This window comes from Athene noctua, chromosome 22 (assembly GCF_965140245.1).
Source record: "Athene noctua chromosome 22, bAthNoc1.hap1.1, whole genome shotgun sequence".
In the NCBI taxonomy this organism is placed as follows: Eukaryota; Metazoa; Chordata; class Aves; order Strigiformes; family Strigidae; genus Athene; species Athene noctua.
Window position 1 is genome coordinate 5,041,582 of NC_134058.1, and position 18,763 is coordinate 5,060,344.

Consider the following 18,763-nt stretch of genomic DNA (forward strand, 5'->3'; position numbering starts at 1 on the left):
TATCCTTTTCTTTCCAGCAACAGACTTAGTGTGATGGCAGATACCACATTTCACACATCAGTTCAGAAACATGCCTAGAATTTAAGACACATTGTCAAAAAAAATACCCTATCACTAAAACCAGCACAGAATCTGTTTGTCCTGAAGATACACCTATCACCTTAGCAATACAGATAGAGATCTCAGCTTAACCTCTTTTTAATGTTATTTTCTGGAGAGTTAGCAAAAAGCACTGTGGCATTTGGTTAACACACTTTGCTCTCATTTAAGGAAAAACAAATTTATCACTTAGAAAAGACAGATAATTTGTGGAGTTTAAGCAGCAAAATGGTAGCTTTCTTCTCTTGATACATTTCTGCCCCACCTTATGGGAAGGAGAACTGACTGTATCTGTGACTGGCAAGTCACACTTTCTCTGAGGGGTGCCAGATAATAATAGCACGTCAACACACTCACAGCCAAATGCTCCTTTTGCCAACGAGATTTCATAATGCTTCCTCCACTTCTGAAGCTCTCCAAAGAAAGGAAGTGCTAACTCCCTGTTAAAACATCTAGTCCAAAGGATCCAAAACTGCCTAACGTTTGAACTCTTTTTGCACAGAAATAGGGAAATTACTTTTTTTTTTTTTTACATTAAATTATGGGGGGGTTGCATATTTTTTTACAGCTAGAAGCTGTATACTTTTCTCTAGCTAGTGGTAAAATAAGGGGAACAGGTATGAGATTCAATTAAGAAATGCCCTTTTTTTCTTGCAATATCATCAGATTAGTGCCTGAATATATACCAAGGGTAGAACAGATCTGAAATGCACATTTCTGAAGCTGAAAAACTTCGCAGTGAAATACAGGCTCAGCTCAGACAAAATGCTACCAAGTACTGAATTAAAGTGTGAAGCAGCCAGTACTTTAAGAACAAGATCCCCAATACTGATTTTACAAAAAAAAAAAAAAAATAGTTTATCAGGAAGACAAACACATATCTGGAGTCTCAAGTAGTTTCTCCACACTCAGAGCTAAAAATTCAACAATATAAGATTTTTAAATCCTCTTAACACCCTGAGATTATTCAGGATTCTAACTTCTTTGTGGAGGCACAGACCCTCCTCTCTCCACAGCACCACCATCTGATAATTAGACCCAGCAACACTTGGCACTGACCACGTAAGGAGAGCTTTCCCCCACTTTTCAAACTTGTTTCTACTTGCAAGCTATTTCATGCCATTTCAGAAATACTGGGAAATAACGGTATCATGTAGTTATACACCCAGAGCTAAAGCAAAAGGTCACAGAAAGGGCTTCTCATTGCCATTTCCTAGCAATTCCCTGTCATTTCAATACGCAAGGTTAGATGACTGCAGAAGCCTCCCGACAGGGCTTCCATTGTTTGTCAGTCAAGGCTGGGACACAATGACACTCATTCATCTGCACAGCAAACAAGCAGCGAAGGGCCACTGATCAGCGTACACTCTCATTTTGGTTCTTCTGCAAACAGTTTGTAGAAAGACAGCATTTCAAATAAACTATGTCAATTTTTCAAAGCTTCGATGCATTCCGAGTACAAACTACTTAGTAGGGAGTCCAGACAAAAATTAGCACAACTTGAGAGCAACGTGAAAAATCACCCAAGAAAACACTCGCTCATTGGGACTGCTCCTGAAAAAGATCTGCTTGCTACAGCCACATGCGAAAAGATTATGTTTAATAGTTAAAGAAATACACATTCAGAAAAGTTCAAAATAGCTGATTCTTTCCAAAGACAGTCATACTATGCTTTTGTTTTTAGAGTAGCACTTAGTGTTCAGCCTCAGAGCTTGTATTACTAAGGGGTACAGACACCAAGGTTCCAAAGTGCACTTAAGGCTGTTTACTTCATATCTTCTGGTTAAGAACCCAAGAGGTTTACGGTTTGGATTTTTTTTTTTTTTTTCCTTTTTTGAACATATGAAAAATAGAAAAAACAAACATAATATGACAGAAGTCCAATGCAGCTGATAACTGGAGAGACACAAGCCTCACGCACCTCTTCATTGTTTTGCCTTTTCTACTTCAAAACTTGCTAGAGCAAAGACTTTGTCTCCTGATCCTGTGAGAGGAAAAAATATTTTCGGTAAGTATTAGTAGAAATTGTGAATTTCCTTATATACAATTTAAATCAAGCATAACATCTGAGATCAAAAGAAATCAAACCTGTATTTTGAAAACTCAAACACATGAGGTAATTTATTAAAAACACCCCAAAAACACACATACTGGCTTGACTGGTCTGGAACCAGCCATGTCATACTGGGTCTGGCTGGGATGGAGTTAACTTTCCCCACAGCAGCTCTCATAGTGGTGTGCTTTTATTTGTAGCTAGAATGGTGTTGGTAACACAGGGATGTTTTGGTGCGCGGTGTTCCCACAGCATCAGGCTGTCTCACCCCCACAGGCCTGTCAGCTTGGGGTGGGCAAGAGGCTGGGAGGGGACACAGCCAGGACAGCTGACCCAAACTGACCAGAGGGACAGCCCATGCTGCACAACACCACGCTCAGCAATAAAAGCCAGGAGAAAGGATGAGGTGAGGAATTTGCTATTAAAGCATTCGTCTTCCGACAGAACTGCTACACGTACTGAGGCCCTACTTCCCAGGAAGTGGATGGGCACTGCCTGCTGATGGAAGTAAAGAATAAAGCTTGTTCTCCTCTGGTTCCCTGCACAGCCTTTGTTTTTCTTTATTAAAATGCCTCCACCTCCACCCACGAGTTTTTAATTTTATTTTCTCCCCCTGTCCTGCTGAGGGGGAGAATGAGAGCACCGCTTGGTGGGCACCTGGTGGCCAGCCGAGGTCAACCCACCACACACAGAGAGCTTCTAACAAAGAATCTTTTTGAACAGAAGTGTTCACACCTTGCTCACACTCTGGGGAAGAGGAGTGCTGAAAGGCAGGTCACAGAGACACTGTGGTAGGTAGGTACTCTGACCTAGTCTGGCACGTTCCTGCCATTTCAAAGTTTTAACGGTAATGCTAGAATGAACTGTTGTGCTTATTTAATGCATATTATAACTGAATTTTGGTCTTGCCACAACTAAACATACTGACAAGAAGGGCGCTTTATAACTGTTTTTTGACAGTGTGCCAATAATTGCCAAGTTCTCTGCATCAAGCAGACAAAAGGGCTCTCCTGAAGAGTCATTAATGCAAAAAAGCTCTGTGTTTAACTCTAAGAGCAGTATCTCTGCTTGAGACAGACCATTCAAGCCCTCAGCATTATGGACAACACTTGGCATTTTATAGACATTTGGCACTGGATTTATTTGATACATTACTTTTTCCTCATAGACAGTGTATCAAAGTTTCACTATTAATACAACAGAAAAACATACATCAAAATTTAATGGCATGAATCTTTTGTTTGTGTTTTCTCTTTCTTGGGGAAGTCACAGGTATTTCTATTAATCAGTGTTCAATGAGGCAAAGGAATTGGAAGTAATGAGAAAGAAAGCTTACCAAGGTCAGTGGAGACTCTCTCAAATTGGCTCAGGGCTGTACCAGCATTTGCTGACAAGAACATCTCATCATCTGGAGTGAGCTAAGTCAAAAAAAGGCCACAACTGTGAACTTGGGACCTTAACTGTGCATGTTCCCACCACCTACACTGGCATAGACACAAACCATGACAGCTTACAGCAATCGTCAATTCACAGTTTTTAAGCAGCAGTGTTATCCAACACATTAAAAGCCGAAGTAAAAGCACAAGCTACTCCCCTTATCACTGAATTTTTTCTCAATGGTGCCTTTCAGCCCAGGAAGGACAGCGTATGCAACATCAGACGTGCCTCCACATGCACCACTGTTTCAAGCTGACCTTCAGTGGTAACTTTGATGAAAAGGTCACACAGTACCTCTGTATCAAAACTGAACAAAGGATGTCAATTACTTTTTTGTCATGTGGTGAATATAGTGAGGAGGTAAGGTCTAACCTTGCTTCTTATCCTCTACTGCAGAAAGCAAAAATACGCAGTCACTACCAGCTTTGACCATGTTAAGACTCAATGACCTAGAAATGGTTCTCTTCCTTTAAAGAGATGTTTGCACGTGTATATTTTGCTTTTATGTATGTGCTCTGATGCCTTGTGACAGATGCCCATAAAATATTTACAATAATGAAGTAGTAACCTACATTTGGAAGGTTCAGATATTCTAAGTTAAAACTTGCTCATTTAAGTAGCCTTGGATATATATCCTTATTAAAGCAAAGCATAAGCGTGTCAAACTGTCCACAGTGTTTCCATCAGTTTATTAAAAATATAAGGATCAGGTACAGACATTCAGAATTATGTTGGAATGAAGGAAAAGTCTTAATTACCTGCCTTTGCTGTGCTCTGTAAGCAAGCCTCTAACTACTTAACGTTTTGCAGTACTGTGCAGACAAACGTGTAATATTTACCATCATTTTTCACATTCAGAACAGATGTGGAACTACTATCCTAGCAGGTCCTTTGTCAAGGTTACTGATTGTTTTGAAAGATAAAGAGGTTATGTCAAGATGTGGTGAAGTGGCTTGTCTGAAGTGACCCAAGTAACTCATGCCAGGAGGATTAGATATCTTCATGCATTCAGTTCACAAGCTTAACTAGCCTTTTAATCATTTTCCAGAACATTTTTTTCCTCTGACAGTCAAGCAATAAAAATTTTCTGAGAGAAAGCATTTGCTAATATCTACTCAGAATGCAGCTCCTTTAAGTACTGCACTTGATCTTTTCCATTACATTCCCTCATTTCCTAAGAAAGTTGAAGTACAGAGATACACAGCGACCCGTTTTCTTCATATGCCATCAACAAAAAGAAATAACAACTTCTCTTCCTCCCTCTAGTGGCAAAAATCAGGGATTTTTCTGCAGCTGATGTACCCATTGGGAAACAGTTTCTCTCTCATCTCTCCATTTTATTTATCTTACACCAAGAGGTAGGTATTATCACCAATACAAAAGCTAGTAAAGCTCAGTGTATGTCAGAAGTCTTTGAGAGTTCCTGCCAGGTGGATAGATGGTAGTTAGCCAGTAAAAGACTTGTTTTGTAACTTTTATAAATACCATCAACTTGAACCAACTTATATGCGACGCATTCGTATGACCCACCAAAAAAAAAAAACCAAACCATTTTAAAGTAGAAACAGCCTTATATAAATGTACAATAGTCTTTTATATATATTCAGTAGTGAGTTCTTCAGAAAGCTTATCACTGAAATGGAAAGACATTTATGTACTACAAAAGCAAGCTGCATTTTATCATTTGCTCATAAACAGAAGTTGTAATTTCTTATTTTAATTATTTCAAATTCCTCTCCAATAGACAAGAAACCACTATTCACCTAGCCATCATACCAACACCTTACCTTCTCACCAAGCTTTCTGAGGGCAGTCAGGATTTCCACTTTCTGCTGCGTGTACAGGTCTCGTCCCAACTTCCCAACCATTAAGTCTCGGTCCATCTGCATACCAGGCAGGAAAGCAAGTCAAATCTATGTTTCCCATTAGTCTCACTCAACACAACAGCATGAGAAATGCAACAGCCTGAAAAGTATCATCAGTAAGCATGGTACCCACAGAAGTAACAGACAGAGCTACCTGTAATTTAAAAGATGGCTATGAAGTTTTTCTGACCATTCTGCAAATACTCTTTGCACCTAACCTTAGCATTCTTGATTTCTCCAAACCTGAATCTTTTTTAATCAAAGACTGCTATTCATCCAAAATTATGGATTCATCGATCACCGATACATGAGAGTCGTATTTAATTTCACTTTATCTGGATCTCAAGTTCAGCCTAGATCAAGTGCGCTCTCCAGACCCCTCAGTACAATTACAGATCCATACTCTTCAGATTTTTTGTTTGCAGTTATACTCAGTTCTCTGTTAATCACATCTTTGCTTTGAAGCAGCAGGATAGAAGATAATTCAAGAAATACACATTGTTGTCCCCATTACCTCAGAAAACATTTAAAACCCAACAAATTCTGAAAGAGAACTTTTCTATCTCCTTATGATGCTGCCACCAAGTTTTCTAACACACTTGGTGCTCTCCTTGAAATCATTACATATTTAAATCAATCTATCTCAAATAAGCAGTTTTTACAGTAAAACAGAAACCTTCACCTCTGCCAGCTTTGTCCTCAATTGCCTTGGTTGCTTCTTTGCAAACATTCTAATTACTTCTGGAGTTTTAAATGCTTGGCTGATGGCTGCTTGTATTGCCTACAAGGAAAAGAGCAAGAATGACCAGAACTAAGAGCAGGCAATAGCTGCATGACAAGATTAATGAAGGCTGGAAAGCATCATGAGTATCCTCTGCATCATTTGATACCAATAGAAGCAGGATGAAAATAATATATAACCTTTATGCAGGGCTTGAAAAATCCACTAATTAGTACAACTACACTAAGATAGAGCTGTGAAAATTCTCATTACAGTCCAGGTCTTAATTTCTAATGATTTCCAACATCTTCCTGACATTAGCCGATGTGGATGTGCTATGCTATCTTTAGCAATTTTAATACTCACACTGACAATTACAGCTCTTCTAAGGGTAACCACAACATAAATGATGAGGTAAGTCTGCTACTGTTACTCAAAATCCTCTGTGGACTATCAAAACTATTATGAGTAAATCTCACCACAGTTATGTTTGGACAAATCATGATCTCTCTGGAAACAAAACCCTAAAACACAGGACTCAAAGAACAAATCATGATCTAATTAAACACTCGAAAAGAGAAAAAATAGATTAAAAGTTTGGAAGTCAGCATAAAATAAGACCAATTTACTAAAAGAACTTAAAAGGTTACACAGTTGCTCCTACAGCCTTTTCATGTGGACCGGTATGAATGTGAAAATAAAACAGAAATAAGGCACAGGAAATGTAAACTTTATGCTTTATAACACAGCATGAACTTTATTTCTCATGCTACATAGTGTTCTGGATTGTCTCTCACACTGTTTATATTAATTTGTATTATTTCATAGTATTTTCTAATATTAAAGATATGTTTACTCTCTGCAATTTCCCCGCCTTTTTTTTTTTTTGTAGAGTATTACAGTTTTGATTCTTCAACTTTTTTTTTCCCTTTTAAAATGAAGAGACCTCATGAAATTTTTTATAGGTATACATATATTAAATAATAAAAGCATTAAATACATAGATCTAGCTTTCACATGTGCCTGTCTAAAATTTATCAAGAACCACTTGGATCTATTTGCCGTTACACTGAGTCCAGGCAGAACCTGAAATATTTTTAGTAACACATTCTCCTTACCAGTTGCATCCCGCTGAGCTCATCCACCAAAGTCATGTCCCCAGACATAATCTTCTTCAGGGAGTCATTGATCTCACTCAGCTGTTCTAGAGTTTCTTTTTTGGTCTCCTCATACTCATCTGCATCTAGCTCCTCTCTAAAGAGGATCCAACAAGACATGTCAATTCACAGAATTAAACCCGAGGTGTAACATGGGGATATGGAGATCAGGGAATATCATGAAGCATGCTTCCTCAGATGGCAATGGAAACACTCATATCACTACAAATTACTCCACTCTAGCCCTCTTAGCTGTTATTTAGCTAATGCACGTGTATTTTCCTTGGGTTTGCACCACCTCCTATCTGCCCATGCACTTGTGTTATTTGTATTATGTCATTTGTAGTAAAAAGGCCCCAACAACTATGAGATACCCAATACTTGGTGCAATATTTAAAAGTGTGTTTTGGATCTCAACAAAAGCGCGCATGGGATTCTCTTGGTCAAAGCCATGGTGAATGAAATTATCTGAGAAGCCCATCTCTTCACCCAAAACCCAAAAAGTTATTCAGGGATCATTGATCCTGCTGTCTAAACCTTGGCCCATTCAAAAAATGGCACTACCAAACCTTAGCAGTTATAATTGTTCTTGAAAAAAAAGATATTCTGCTTGGACAAGTTAGAGTTATAGTCAAAGAAAGCATCTAAAACCACACAGGATGTTAAGTACAAGTACTGAAACAGAAAAAAAAGCCTTTTCTGTGGTAGTTCAGTCTATCTCAATCTTTATCAGCCCACAAAACACTAACACAAAAATCACATTAATCAAATCACATTAGACAAACTAAAAAACAACCAAAAAACCAAACACGAACATCTGTAATAAGACAAAACAGACACAAAATCTATTTGCTGCTATTAAAAAAAAAAGCCCATATAAAAATTGTGTATTCTGTGAACAGCTATTAAAAGTTAACAAAGTCACACCTAAGTATAAAGTATCAGAGAAAAGAGTAATGAGTATTTCTGCCCGCTTTTTCCTCAAGAAGATAATAGAATCATATTAATAACAGGAAGGGTTTTTAAAGGAATTTTTACTACCTAACACAAACATCCTACCTAATTGAAAAAACATAAAGCCACAGCAAAACACAAAATAAAAAAATAAAAAAAAAAAACAACACAAGATTTCTGAAAGGTAGCACTTTCTTCTGCCAGTCACTTAAGAAACATGTTACCATATAAGAGGAAAGCATCTATTTTTATTACCTGCATTCCTCCAGATCTTGAAGCTGCTGCATTAACCTATCCAATTGCTCTTCCAAGTTTTGTTTTAGTTTACTGGTCTCTGTTGTTCCTCTTGAAGCCATTTTCTGTTTTCACGTGAAAATTTTAAGTTGTTACATGACACTCCTAGGAGAAAGAACATTTTGTTGAGTATCGACAACTTAAAAGTTTATTTTTAAATACTCCAGGTATCAAGAGAATTATGCAGTAGCTTGATGACTGAACGTGTAATCAAAACACTTGGAGACCCTTACAGGGGAAGTACAGAAACGTTACGCTGTGTCTAGAGGATTGTAAACTTTGTAGCAAGAAGTCACCAAAATAATGTAACTCAAACAACCACAGCACGTAAAAATAACAAGCTTCAAACCAAGTAGCAATTACTGAAACACTGAGGCCCCGTTATATGAAACACAGATTCTCCTCTTCAACGGCACCATCTAGGAGACAACTACCCGGATGCACGTGTCTGAAGCATCCGAACACCTAAGTTAGAATCATTAGCCGCAGAAAACTAGAGAAAACCCGTGTTTCTTCGGGTATCGTTAAGAGTAGACAGCTAGCCGGCGGCAGCGATCAGCGGGCTAATCCTGGGGACACGCACCGGCCCCGCAGCCTCGAGCAGCAAGTTCCGGGGGGCTGCACTGACGCCAACGGCTCCAGCAGCCGGAAGACCGACAAGGAAACGCCATCCTCCCCGCTGGAAAGGTGCGAGAGCGGAGAGCGGGCGGGAGGGCCGGGGGGGTGTGTGGTAAGAACCGAGAAGAAGGACCTTGGGAACTCGCCGAGTCCGGCCTGCCTGTCCCCGAGGCCAGGCTCCGGCGCGGCTCCCCCTCCTTCGCGCCCACAGCTGGCGGAAGCGAGTCCGCCCAGACCCGCTCCTGCGGGCAGAGCCGTACGCAGAGAAAGACGGAGACGGGCGCGGCGGCCCTCCCCGCCCACCTGGGCCCCGGGCCGGCCGCGCGGGCCCCCGCCGCCTCACCTGGGGCAGGCCGCGGCGGGCGGGCGCGCAGCGCGGACGGAGGGGCGGCGGGCCGCGTCCCACAAGCGCCGCTTCCGGCGCGCCCGGGCCAATCAGAGCGCGCCGCCGCCGCGCCCGGACCAATCAGGGCGCGCCGCCGCCGCGCCCGGGCCAATCAGGGCGCGCCGCCGCCCCGCCCAGTGCGGCCCCTCAGCGCGGAGCTGCCGGCGCGGCCCCGGGCGGTAAGCGCGGGTGGCGGGGCGGAGCGGCGCGGCCGGCCCGGCGGGGGGGTGTTGTGGCGGCGGGGAACTCGCTGGGTCGGGGCCTGATCCTGCGCCCCGTGCGTGCGGGGCCGCGGCAGCGTGCAGGCCTGTGGCGGCGTGCAGCTGTGGGGAGGAGATTGCAGAAACGGACCGAAAACTGGAGCGCTCAGCATGCGGAGCTCCCAGCCGGTGCCTGCACGCCGTACGCTTAGTGCTTAATGGCTTTACGTGCTACAGCTGCCGACGCATGGTTAATAAATACTTACCTTAGTACATACATGAGATTGACCAAAGCACACTCACAGTTACCTGCTTGTCCACAGAAGCGAGCAGGTTGGTTTTCAGAACCATCCCCAAACCTACTTTAGGCATACTTGGAGGGTTTTTAGGGCAAATGTGTGTCCAGTTCAGCTAAGCACTGGTAGGATTGCAAGTAGTACACGCTAAATATTGGTAAGATTATATATAAGCCTGATGAGATTATATATGAGCATATTACTAAAGGAATACATCATGGGGTGCCTCATTTTTCTTCCTGAAGAAGGGAGAATGATCCAGGATGTCCTACACTTATGGAAAATCTGAGTGAAGGCCATTTTACTTTGTTTCCCCATTTTAAGGCTCCATAGAAAGGTTTTACTTCATTTAGTATTTGGCATAAGATATCATTATTTTAAGACTGTTCTCAGTTTTGTGAAACTAAACACCTGCATACAGATCTCCTTCACCTCTGTATAGCAGGAGCTGGGCTGGTAGTTTGGACCTTATGGTCAAACTGCAGTAATTAGAATTGTGTCAAGCCGTGCCAAATTAGATGTAATTCATCGGAGCTCCCTATGTTACCGTACAATAAGAACAGGCACAGTTCCATATACAGCTCAGGCAGTGGCTGGGCTTTAATCATCACTGGAACTTAGTCTTTTTTTTTTTCTTTCCTGAGATGTCCAAATTGCATAGCTTTCCCAAAAAAGTTAGAGCTATGTGAAGGTCATTTCATACAAAGCAGATCCCAGCTCTGACAGTGCTGTGCTGGTGATAAGGATGACATAAGAGTGAAGGTAATCATGAGATGATACCTCCTTGTCATTTCCTTTGCTCTCCTCATCAACCATGCAGCTGTTTTCTGTGAAAACAAGTGCTAGACAGAGGATGTCAATGCAAATTAGGAGACTGAGGGTATGTGCTTACTTATTAAATTACATTTATATTCTCTATTTCTATGCAGATATGAAGCGTTACAAGGTGAGTTTATGATGCAATAATTGCCTGTTTCTGAAGATGGTAAAATTAGCTAGCAGCATGAAAAAGGACATTTGACTAACTCCAGAAAAGGCACTATATATTTTCATTTTAAAATTTTCTATTACTTTTGCCCCCTTTTTTTTTTTTAAAGCAGAAAATCAACCCTTTTCAAATTTGAAGCATGAGTCACTTTCTGTAGAAAGTAGGGCTTTATGCATTACAAAGACAAGCCTAACTCCTTTCCTTGCCGGTTCCCATAGTAACTCCTCTAGCTGATGCCCCTGTGAAGACTGCATTCCAAGTAACAACAAACCCTTCAAATGCTGAACTACTCCACAGTAATAAAGAATATTTTAAAAGTTTGGGAAGGTCTTGAAAGCACAGAGAAGTACTAACACTTGCAAAATGTGAAGCTTTGCAAGGCTTCCTTTTATTCAAGGGTTATTTGATGTTAGTACATACTCGCTGTTACAAGATTTAGCTGTGATGGTATCTCAGCACTGTAAGGGCTGCAAACATCACTCAGCTTCTTTGTAAAGGAGACAAAATCTGAGGGTGACCTTGTGGTATTTTTCCAGGCAGTGATGTTTCTGTAGAAACAATGGCAGATTATTCAGTGCTCAGCACAGATGTCTCAGACATCTCACAAACAGCAACAGTGGGAGAATGGCCCATAACATATTCCAGTTTTCATTTGTTAAGGGCCAGGCTAGGGGAAACCATTTTGGCAAGCCTGAATATTCTCATGAAAGAAAAGAATACTGAGAAGTAAAAATCCCTGTAGCATGTGAGAAGAAATGAAAAATAGTGAGATTTCCTTATTTTCACCTCTCCTTAAGCAGCTTTCTGAAAGCGAAGTTCAAAATTGGAACAGTGATGTTGTATTTTTAAAAAGGGAAAAAAAAATATATTTAATTGCAGCTTTAGCGAAACTTTTTAAAATTCACTATTCTGTCATCTGTTCCACTGGTACACCTACCACTTAGTTTCTGCAACACAAAGCTGATTGGTTGTTTTCGTATTTAGTCCATAGTACTCTCTTCCCACATACCAAGAGCATGTAAAATAGAAATCCTGAACAAAGAAATGTTAACCCTCCTCCTCCAGTATTTAATACAATACAATGTTAGTTTTATAGATTTTGCTGGAAAGACTCACTGCAATTTAGAGTAGCAGCACTGGGAACTGTCATAAGATTTTATATTCCCCCTATAAGCAGTAGAGGTAAGTAAGTTACTTATAAAAAAGTTCCCTGCAGGTGTCTCTTGGCAGTTGATTGGCACTGGCATCTTAAAAAGACTGTGAAGTTCTAATAAAGTTTGTCCTGCAAATCAATAATTTTTTCTGCATGAGCTGCTTTTCATCACAGTGGACAATACACTGTCCTCTTTAGGCAAGGAGCCTGTTTCAGTGATTTAATTTTTAAAGATGTTTCCTCTTGCATATAGGAGGGAATTGCAACTGCTTTGATAACACATGGGCAAGGCAAATTTGGGTTCACTTGTCTTTTACATGTGTCTTCTCCCCAGCACACTCACTTTTCTCTACATCCTTGATTTCTGAAGCCTCACAGAAGAATTATCCTCCTTTCTGCAACAGAATTATCCTCCTTTCTGCTATCCTCCTGTTGTCTGGGCTCCTTGCATTGTACCTCTATCCAGGGATAACCAGAAAGAAACAGAAGTGTCATTTTAATCTTTTTTAAAATGGATAATGGAATATCACATGAACAATCACAGGCCAAATGTTGACAGAAGAAAAACACAGTGTTCAATTTGATCTTGAAATACGCTTATTGGCAGCACAAATAACTACTTTTTCATCTTGTCTCTTCTTGTAGAGGCTGGTAACTAGCACCAACAGTCTCCACTTGGCTCTGTAGCTGCGAGGAATGGCTACAGAAGATCCAGACAAGAAGACTGAAGTCGTACTGCTGGCCTGTGGGTCCTTCAATCCCATTACCAACATGCACCTAAGACTGTTTGAGCTGGCTAGAGACTACTTTCATGAAACAGGTAGGATGGTAATTTGTATCGTTTGGAACAGCTCTGATAACTAGACACAATGTTAAGGTGACTCCTTTGCGTATATGAATGCCTGTTTTGACAGTGACAAATTTTTTTGGAAATACTAACTATGTGTTGACGTTAGTATGTGTGTATGTATCATACAGAATCATCTAGGTCAAATACATGAGAGAAAAGTCACATATGTGTTGCTTATTACTAATTTTAATGAGCTAAAGCATGAGTTTTATAGTTTTTCTTTATAGAAAAATATATTTGTAATATATCTTACTAAATCTTTAACTGTGCTGCCTTGCACAATGGCAGAAGTGTACAGTACTTTTCCACTGGGCTGGCTATCAGAGCTGGCACTGGTGTTGGTAGAGATTGCACTGAGTAATGGTTATGTAAGAGTTTAAATACAATACGGTGGAAGTAACATCTGCTCAACTGCTTTTCATGTTCTTGTGTGATATGTTTTTTTCCACAGGAAAATACAAAGTAATCAAAGGAATAATTTCACCAGTAGGTGATGCATATAAGAAGAAAGGTCTGATCAGTGCGAATCACCGAGTAACTATGGCAAAACTAGCTACAAAAAACTCAGATTGGGTGGAAGTTGATGATTGGGAAAGCAGCCAGAGTGAGTGGTTGGAAACACTAAAAGTTTTAAGGTATTCTTCAGCCAAACCCTAAAAAATCTCAAGAACATATAGAAGGATAAGGAATTGTGTTAGCTCTAACAAGTTAGAATACGTAGCAGGCTAACCCCAAATCATATGAATAGACTCAGTGAATTCAGAAGTTCTATTTATGTGAGCATTGTAAAGGAAGGATTGTACCATTAGTCCTAAACATAAAAAAAATGAGCCTGTGAACAGTTTTTAAGATATATTGTTTCTTAGGCTTTATTCAGTTTTTGTGCTGAAAAGGTATTGGTGAGAAAGGACAAGAGACTAGAACAGGGTAGACATATGATACACAAGCTTCCTTCATTTTATTCTGATTGTGCTGTGCTGCCCATTTGTGTGTTTAAAGGCTACCATGAGATTTGTCTGAAGGAGTATCTTAAGTTTTACTTTTTTACTCTTTCAGTCACTGCTACTTCACTGAGGTTCTCCTTTGTAAAATGAATTTTTATTAAAAAAGAAACAAACCAACCTTGTAGGTGTTGCTGTGAAATCTTTGTACTTTCACCATCTTATGACCCAGCTCTCACAAGTCCCTGTTCCAGCAGATCAGTTCTCAGATGGATTGTATGGGAAAGTACTGCAGGAGGAATTGGTGATAGATTATTTAGTAGGCCATATTTTTCCTTATATTCTCCTACATCTTTAAAATATCTAAAATACATCTGTTTTGCAGGTACCATCATCAAAAGTTTTCATCTCCTGAGCCTACTAATAGTCTGCAGAATGCTCTACCTTTAACAAAGCCAGGACGGAAGAGGAAACAGGAACCAAATAGGCATGATCCCGTTAAAAAGAAAAATCAGAGTCCAGATATAAAAAGTTAAGTCTGTTTGCAAATTAAATGCTTAAATGTACTTGCTATTTCAAGGGAATTGCACTGATGAGTAATTGATTTTACGCTAGTTCTTGGTTCTGATTTCACCAAATAAGTATTTCCTTAGATCCCACAGCATAAAGGAGTAGGCTTTGTAACAAGATGACTGTAAGGGTTAAATATATTAAAAAAACCCACCTCAAGATAACACAAACTTGAACTGAGAAAGGTCTGAGCTATCCATTTTACCTACAGAACTTTGCTAAATGGTAGTTACAGCTCAGAATTTGGGATCATATTATACATTGCTGAAGAAAGAAAGGACAGGATTAAGTCCTGAAATTCAAAATGTAGCTGGGTACAGGATCATTTAAAATTGTAATATAAAACTTCATACAACAGATGTAGCTTGGCTTTGTAATTTTATGTAGCGTTCATTTTGCTTATTGCTTTTAGATCTTAATTTTAATTCTTTAGCTTAACACATACAATTATATGTATTTATATAAATTTGAATAGCCTTGTGTAGTGACCATCTTAATCCTTTATATTAGCAAATCTTGACTTCTGCCTGACTTCTTCTCGTGAACCCTTCCAAACTACTGTTTAATTGATAGTGTTTTAAAGTAAAACGTCTTCAAAGATCCAACAGCATCAGGCAGGCTGTTTTCATATTGTGTTGAGAGATGTTTTACTACATTCCTACCACCCTGGGACATTACTGGAAGCCGCAAATCTGTAGCCCTCTCAATTTTGCTTCCATTACTTTAAGGTGGTTACTGTGTGCATGCTTCTCTAGATTCCCTATAAAACATCGTATGGAAGAGAGTCCCCTGAAGTCAGGTCACACAGTCTGTGGGGTTTTTTTTTCAGTCATATTTTCTTTCTTTTTACATAATCCCCTCTGCACCCTGTCCTGTAAAAGCTAGCTCCTCTTCTGCCAGATAAAGTTTTAACAGCATTACACTAGCCTTTCATACTTAGCTATTTGGGAATTTTCTCTATATTTTCTTTTACTTTGATCCTCACAGTGATTGATTCACCCCAAGGCTAAATGACCATATTAGAATTTATTTTCCAGTCCTTTTGAACGGACTCCCATAACCTTTTTTTCAGAAAAATCCTATATTGAGGCTATTAATTATAAACTATATACTCTGAATGTTTTTAAATTTCATTCCATTGTTGCATGTTAACCAAGGTACAGAGAAGTAGCGTAGAAATTAAACATTCCCTTCAAGTTAGCTAAAATCTGGTGGCCTAAACTGAGCCCTGTTTCTCACTTTTCTTTTTAAGGTGTCCCACAGGTTAAACTGCTTTGTGGAAGTGACATTCTGGAATCTTTTGGGATCCCCAATCTGTGGAAGATGGAGGACATCACTGAAATTGTGGAAAATCATGGCCTTGTGTGCATCAGTAGGGTTGGAAACAGTGTTCAGAAATTCATCTATGAATCTGATATTTTATGGAGGCATAAGAATAACATTCACCTTGTGGAAGAATGGATCACAAATGACATTTCTTCCACAAAGATTAGGAGAGCACTGCGGAGGGGCCAGAGCATTCGTTACCTAGTGCCTGATGCAGTTCAAGCATATATAGAAAAAAATAATCTGTATAGTCCAGAGAGTGAAGACAGGAATGCTGGGGTTGTCTTGGCTCCCTTACAGAAACATGCAAGTGATTCCAAGAACTAATAGGTACTATACAACCAATTTACTTTCTGCTGTGAAAAAAGCTACAGTTCAGTACAGGAAAATGTGTTTTTAGGGATTGTTTTTTTGTTTGATCTTTTTTAAGTAAATAGTGGGCTACTTCTGTGGCTTTAGTACATATGTAGTTGTTTTTGAGTTTTGGCGCACTCAATAATTGGACCTACACAATCTCTTTTAAATCCAAGAGTAAGATTTTCATGTTTTTGTCAAATTTTGTCACAGTGCAATGAACTAAGTATAAGAATTCAGACTTGCATATGAAAATACAAATTAATGAACAAAACAAATGAAAACATTCTGATTAGTTTTAACTCAGACTGCTCTGACTGCTATTTATAAAATACACATATTTTTAATAACTTACAGTATCTTAAATGGACAGGGCCATTTAATTTCAAAATGTACCACTTACTGATAGTGAATCTGTATAAGTAATTTTAAAAAAAATTGCCAACATGTGGCACGCCTCATATTTAGCTCTTTTCTGAAAGTGAAAAATTTACTCCTGGCTGAAGCGGTGCTAGATATACCATGCTTTGAGCTGCCTGCCTTTCAGATATGCAGCCTGTTTGTCTGCTGTCATGCATTGTGCTCCCAGAAATGCCTTGTGCTTTACTTTTCCATTCATGTTTCTAGAGCTGTACATTAAGCTCAGCACTGTTTCTCATAGAAAGACAGACTTACTTCAGAAACTGCATTTAAAGCCATTGATTTAATGGATAGAAATTAATAATAGTGTCATTGCACTGATGCTCAGACAGTTGTCCCTTTATTTCCAGTAATAAATAAGCTTTTACTTTTGAGCCCAATGTACATAGCCAGAATTGTTTTCTGTAACTGGAGTTGAGAAGAATTGGTAGAATGTTAAGACTGGACATAAGTGAAGTGTTTTTCTTTGCTAGAAATCTTGTTTTGAATCTAACAGTATATTGCCTGTATTATGTGAATATAAACTAGAGAGGCACTGTGAATGTCATGGTGATAGAATTCTACTATTTGCTGTCCTCCCATTTTTGATTGGATTATGTGCCTTATTAAAAATGTCAAGGTTTCCAAGACGGTAACTGATGGGTCACCAGCTTTTTCATACTGTCTCCACAAGATGACTCTATTCACATTTTTCAGATCAACAAATCCAGCAGAACGTGAGACTCTTGGGGCAGGAAGCCTAGATGGTGTCGGGCAAGTCTAGAACCAGGGACATGTTCCAGGATCATAACCATGATGACCCATCACCCTCTTCCCCTGCACAGGGGATCCCCAGAGGGCTGAGGCAGAGGTCTAGGCTTCCCTTGGAGCCTGGGGGGAGTCTGGAAGCCAGAAGCCAAATACACAACATGGGTGGCCCTAGGGCCTGCAAGGCTCCTGTAAAACCCAGCAGTAGAGTCGAGACACTATTGGGAAAACCTATAACCTGCAGCGGCATGCAAACTTGGAGCCCCTGTGAAATTCTGCAATTCCCATACGCTAGAACATCTGTGTTCTACTAGTTTCAGCCTGTAAAGGTGGCCGTCTACAGAGAATCTACAAGGAGGTTTGTACAATAAAATCAAGTCGCAACTTAGAAGTGCATCTGTAACTGCACTGTGACAGAAAGTAGCATCAAGAATTCTTAGTTTTTTTCTTGGTGATTCTTGCATCAGTTGTGCTGTCTGCCATTTTCCCCCTAGAGCTCAGGCAAGCTTACACTGTGCTTTGATAATGAGGCTGGGTTCATTTATTATCACTAGCACTAAAGGTACCAAAGGATAAATTATGCCCCCTGTGACACCTTAGCAGTCAAACTGCCATAACTGATTGAAGATAACTGTATTATTGATGGTGCGTAGGAAACGACAAGAGCTACTTTTCTCTTTTGCTCGCTGTCTTTACGACTGACAAGAACAGAGGACAAGAAAGATTTATTTTTGACACTCAAGCCAACCAGTGTGCTTCTGAATAAACAGAGCAAATGTTTCTAATGGGAAAACACCCTGTTTATGTGGTCACTTTTCAGAGTAAAACTGCACTTTAGGTTTATTCTTCTAAATAACAACGCTGGTGTATGTTGGTGCACTTTGTAATTCTAGAGAAACTGCAAATTCAGTAGGATGCTTTGTAAAGCTTTGGTTATATTTCACTGGATTTTAATGTAGTTATGTGTGATGAGGCTCCCAATAAAATAAATTGCATGTAATATGCTAATTTTAGTCATCCTGTAATTAACCATATCTGATGACTGCATCATTTTTAAAGAGGTAGAATAGTATCAATACAATTTCGTCTACACAAACTAGAACATTGTTCAAAAATTACACTGACTGCTGAATATGGATCTTTTGTTTTACTAGTTGAATCCAGAAACCTGCCTGTTACAACACTAGAAATAACCACACACTGACAATCTGCTGTTCCAATCAGTTATAATTATCAGCACCAGAGTCAGTGATGGGGCATATTCAAAAATGTTAGCCAGGTACAACTTTCAAGAGTGGACTAGATCTAAAAGAGAATCTATATACTTGAAAATGT

The 18,763-nt window shown here is 39.7% G+C and overlaps 2 protein-coding genes across 5 annotated transcripts; one reads left to right on the forward strand and one right to left on the reverse strand.

The window, feature by feature from the left end:
- Window positions 1–1,682: 1,682 nt before the first annotated feature.
- On the reverse strand, window positions 1,683–9,620 carry LZIC (leucine zipper and CTNNBIP1 domain containing). Of its 3 annotated transcripts, none has more exons than XM_074924568.1 (7): window positions 9,542–9,620; window positions 8,542–8,685; window positions 7,294–7,429; window positions 6,137–6,235; window positions 5,377–5,472; window positions 3,489–3,570; window positions 1,683–2,083 (listed from the first exon to the last, which is right to left on the reverse strand). In XM_074924568.1, exons 2-7 carry the CDS (start codon window positions 8,640–8,642, stop codon window positions 2,025–2,027), a joined length of 573 nt encoding a protein of 190 aa, XP_074780669.1. In that variant the 5' UTR covers window positions 8,643–8,685; window positions 9,542–9,620; the 3' UTR covers window positions 1,683–2,024. The 3 variants fall into 3 exon arrangements, with proteins under 3 accessions (XP_074780669.1, XP_074780670.1, XP_074780671.1); XM_074924569.1 differs by lacking the exon at window positions 9,542–9,620 and adding an exon at window positions 9,332–9,530; XM_074924570.1 differs by lacking the exon at window positions 9,542–9,620 and adding an exon at window positions 9,164–9,314.
- NMNAT1 (nicotinamide nucleotide adenylyltransferase 1) lies at window positions 9,167–18,408 on the forward strand. Of its 2 annotated transcripts, none has more exons than XM_074924567.1 (5): window positions 9,167–9,267; window positions 12,866–13,040; window positions 13,522–13,705; window positions 14,397–14,542; window positions 15,834–18,408. In XM_074924567.1, exons 2-5 carry the CDS (start codon window positions 12,917–12,919, stop codon window positions 16,232–16,234), a joined length of 855 nt encoding a protein of 284 aa, XP_074780668.1. In that variant the 5' UTR covers window positions 9,167–9,267; window positions 12,866–12,916; the 3' UTR covers window positions 16,235–18,408. The 2 variants fall into 2 exon arrangements, with proteins under 2 accessions (XP_074780668.1, XP_074780667.1); XM_074924566.1 differs by lacking the exon at window positions 9,167–9,267 and adding an exon at window positions 9,712–9,762.
- Window positions 18,409–18,763: the final 355 nt, after the last annotated feature.

What these genes read in the sequence shown, in the direction of transcription:
- LZIC (XM_074924568.1), bottom strand. Translation starts at nt 8,642, where the DNA reads ATGGCTTCAAGAGGAACAACAGAGACCAGTAAACTAAAACAAAACTTG. An exon ending in TCAGAAAGCTTGGTGAGAAG is followed by an intron (nt 3,571 to 5,376) that starts GTAAGGTGTTGG and finishes TTTTTGACTTAG; the next exon opens with CTCACTCCAGATGATGAGAT. An exon ending in GAGAGTCTCCACTGACCTTG is followed by an intron (nt 2,084 to 3,488) that starts GTAAGCTTTCTT and finishes TTCCTCTCACAG; the next exon opens with GATCAGGAGACAAAGTCTTT.
- NMNAT1 (XM_074924567.1), top strand. Translation starts at nt 12,917, where the DNA reads ATGGCTACAGAAGATCCAGACAAGAAGACTGAAGTCGTACTGCTGGCC. An exon ending in GAAACACTAAAAGTTTTAAG is followed by an intron (nt 13,706 to 14,396) that starts GTATTCTTCAGC and finishes TCTGTTTTGCAG; the next exon opens with GTACCATCATCAAAAGTTTT. An exon ending in TCAGAGTCCAGATATAAAAA is followed by an intron (nt 14,543 to 15,833) that starts GTTAAGTCTGTT and finishes TTTCTTTTTAAG; the next exon opens with GTGTCCCACAGGTTAAACTG.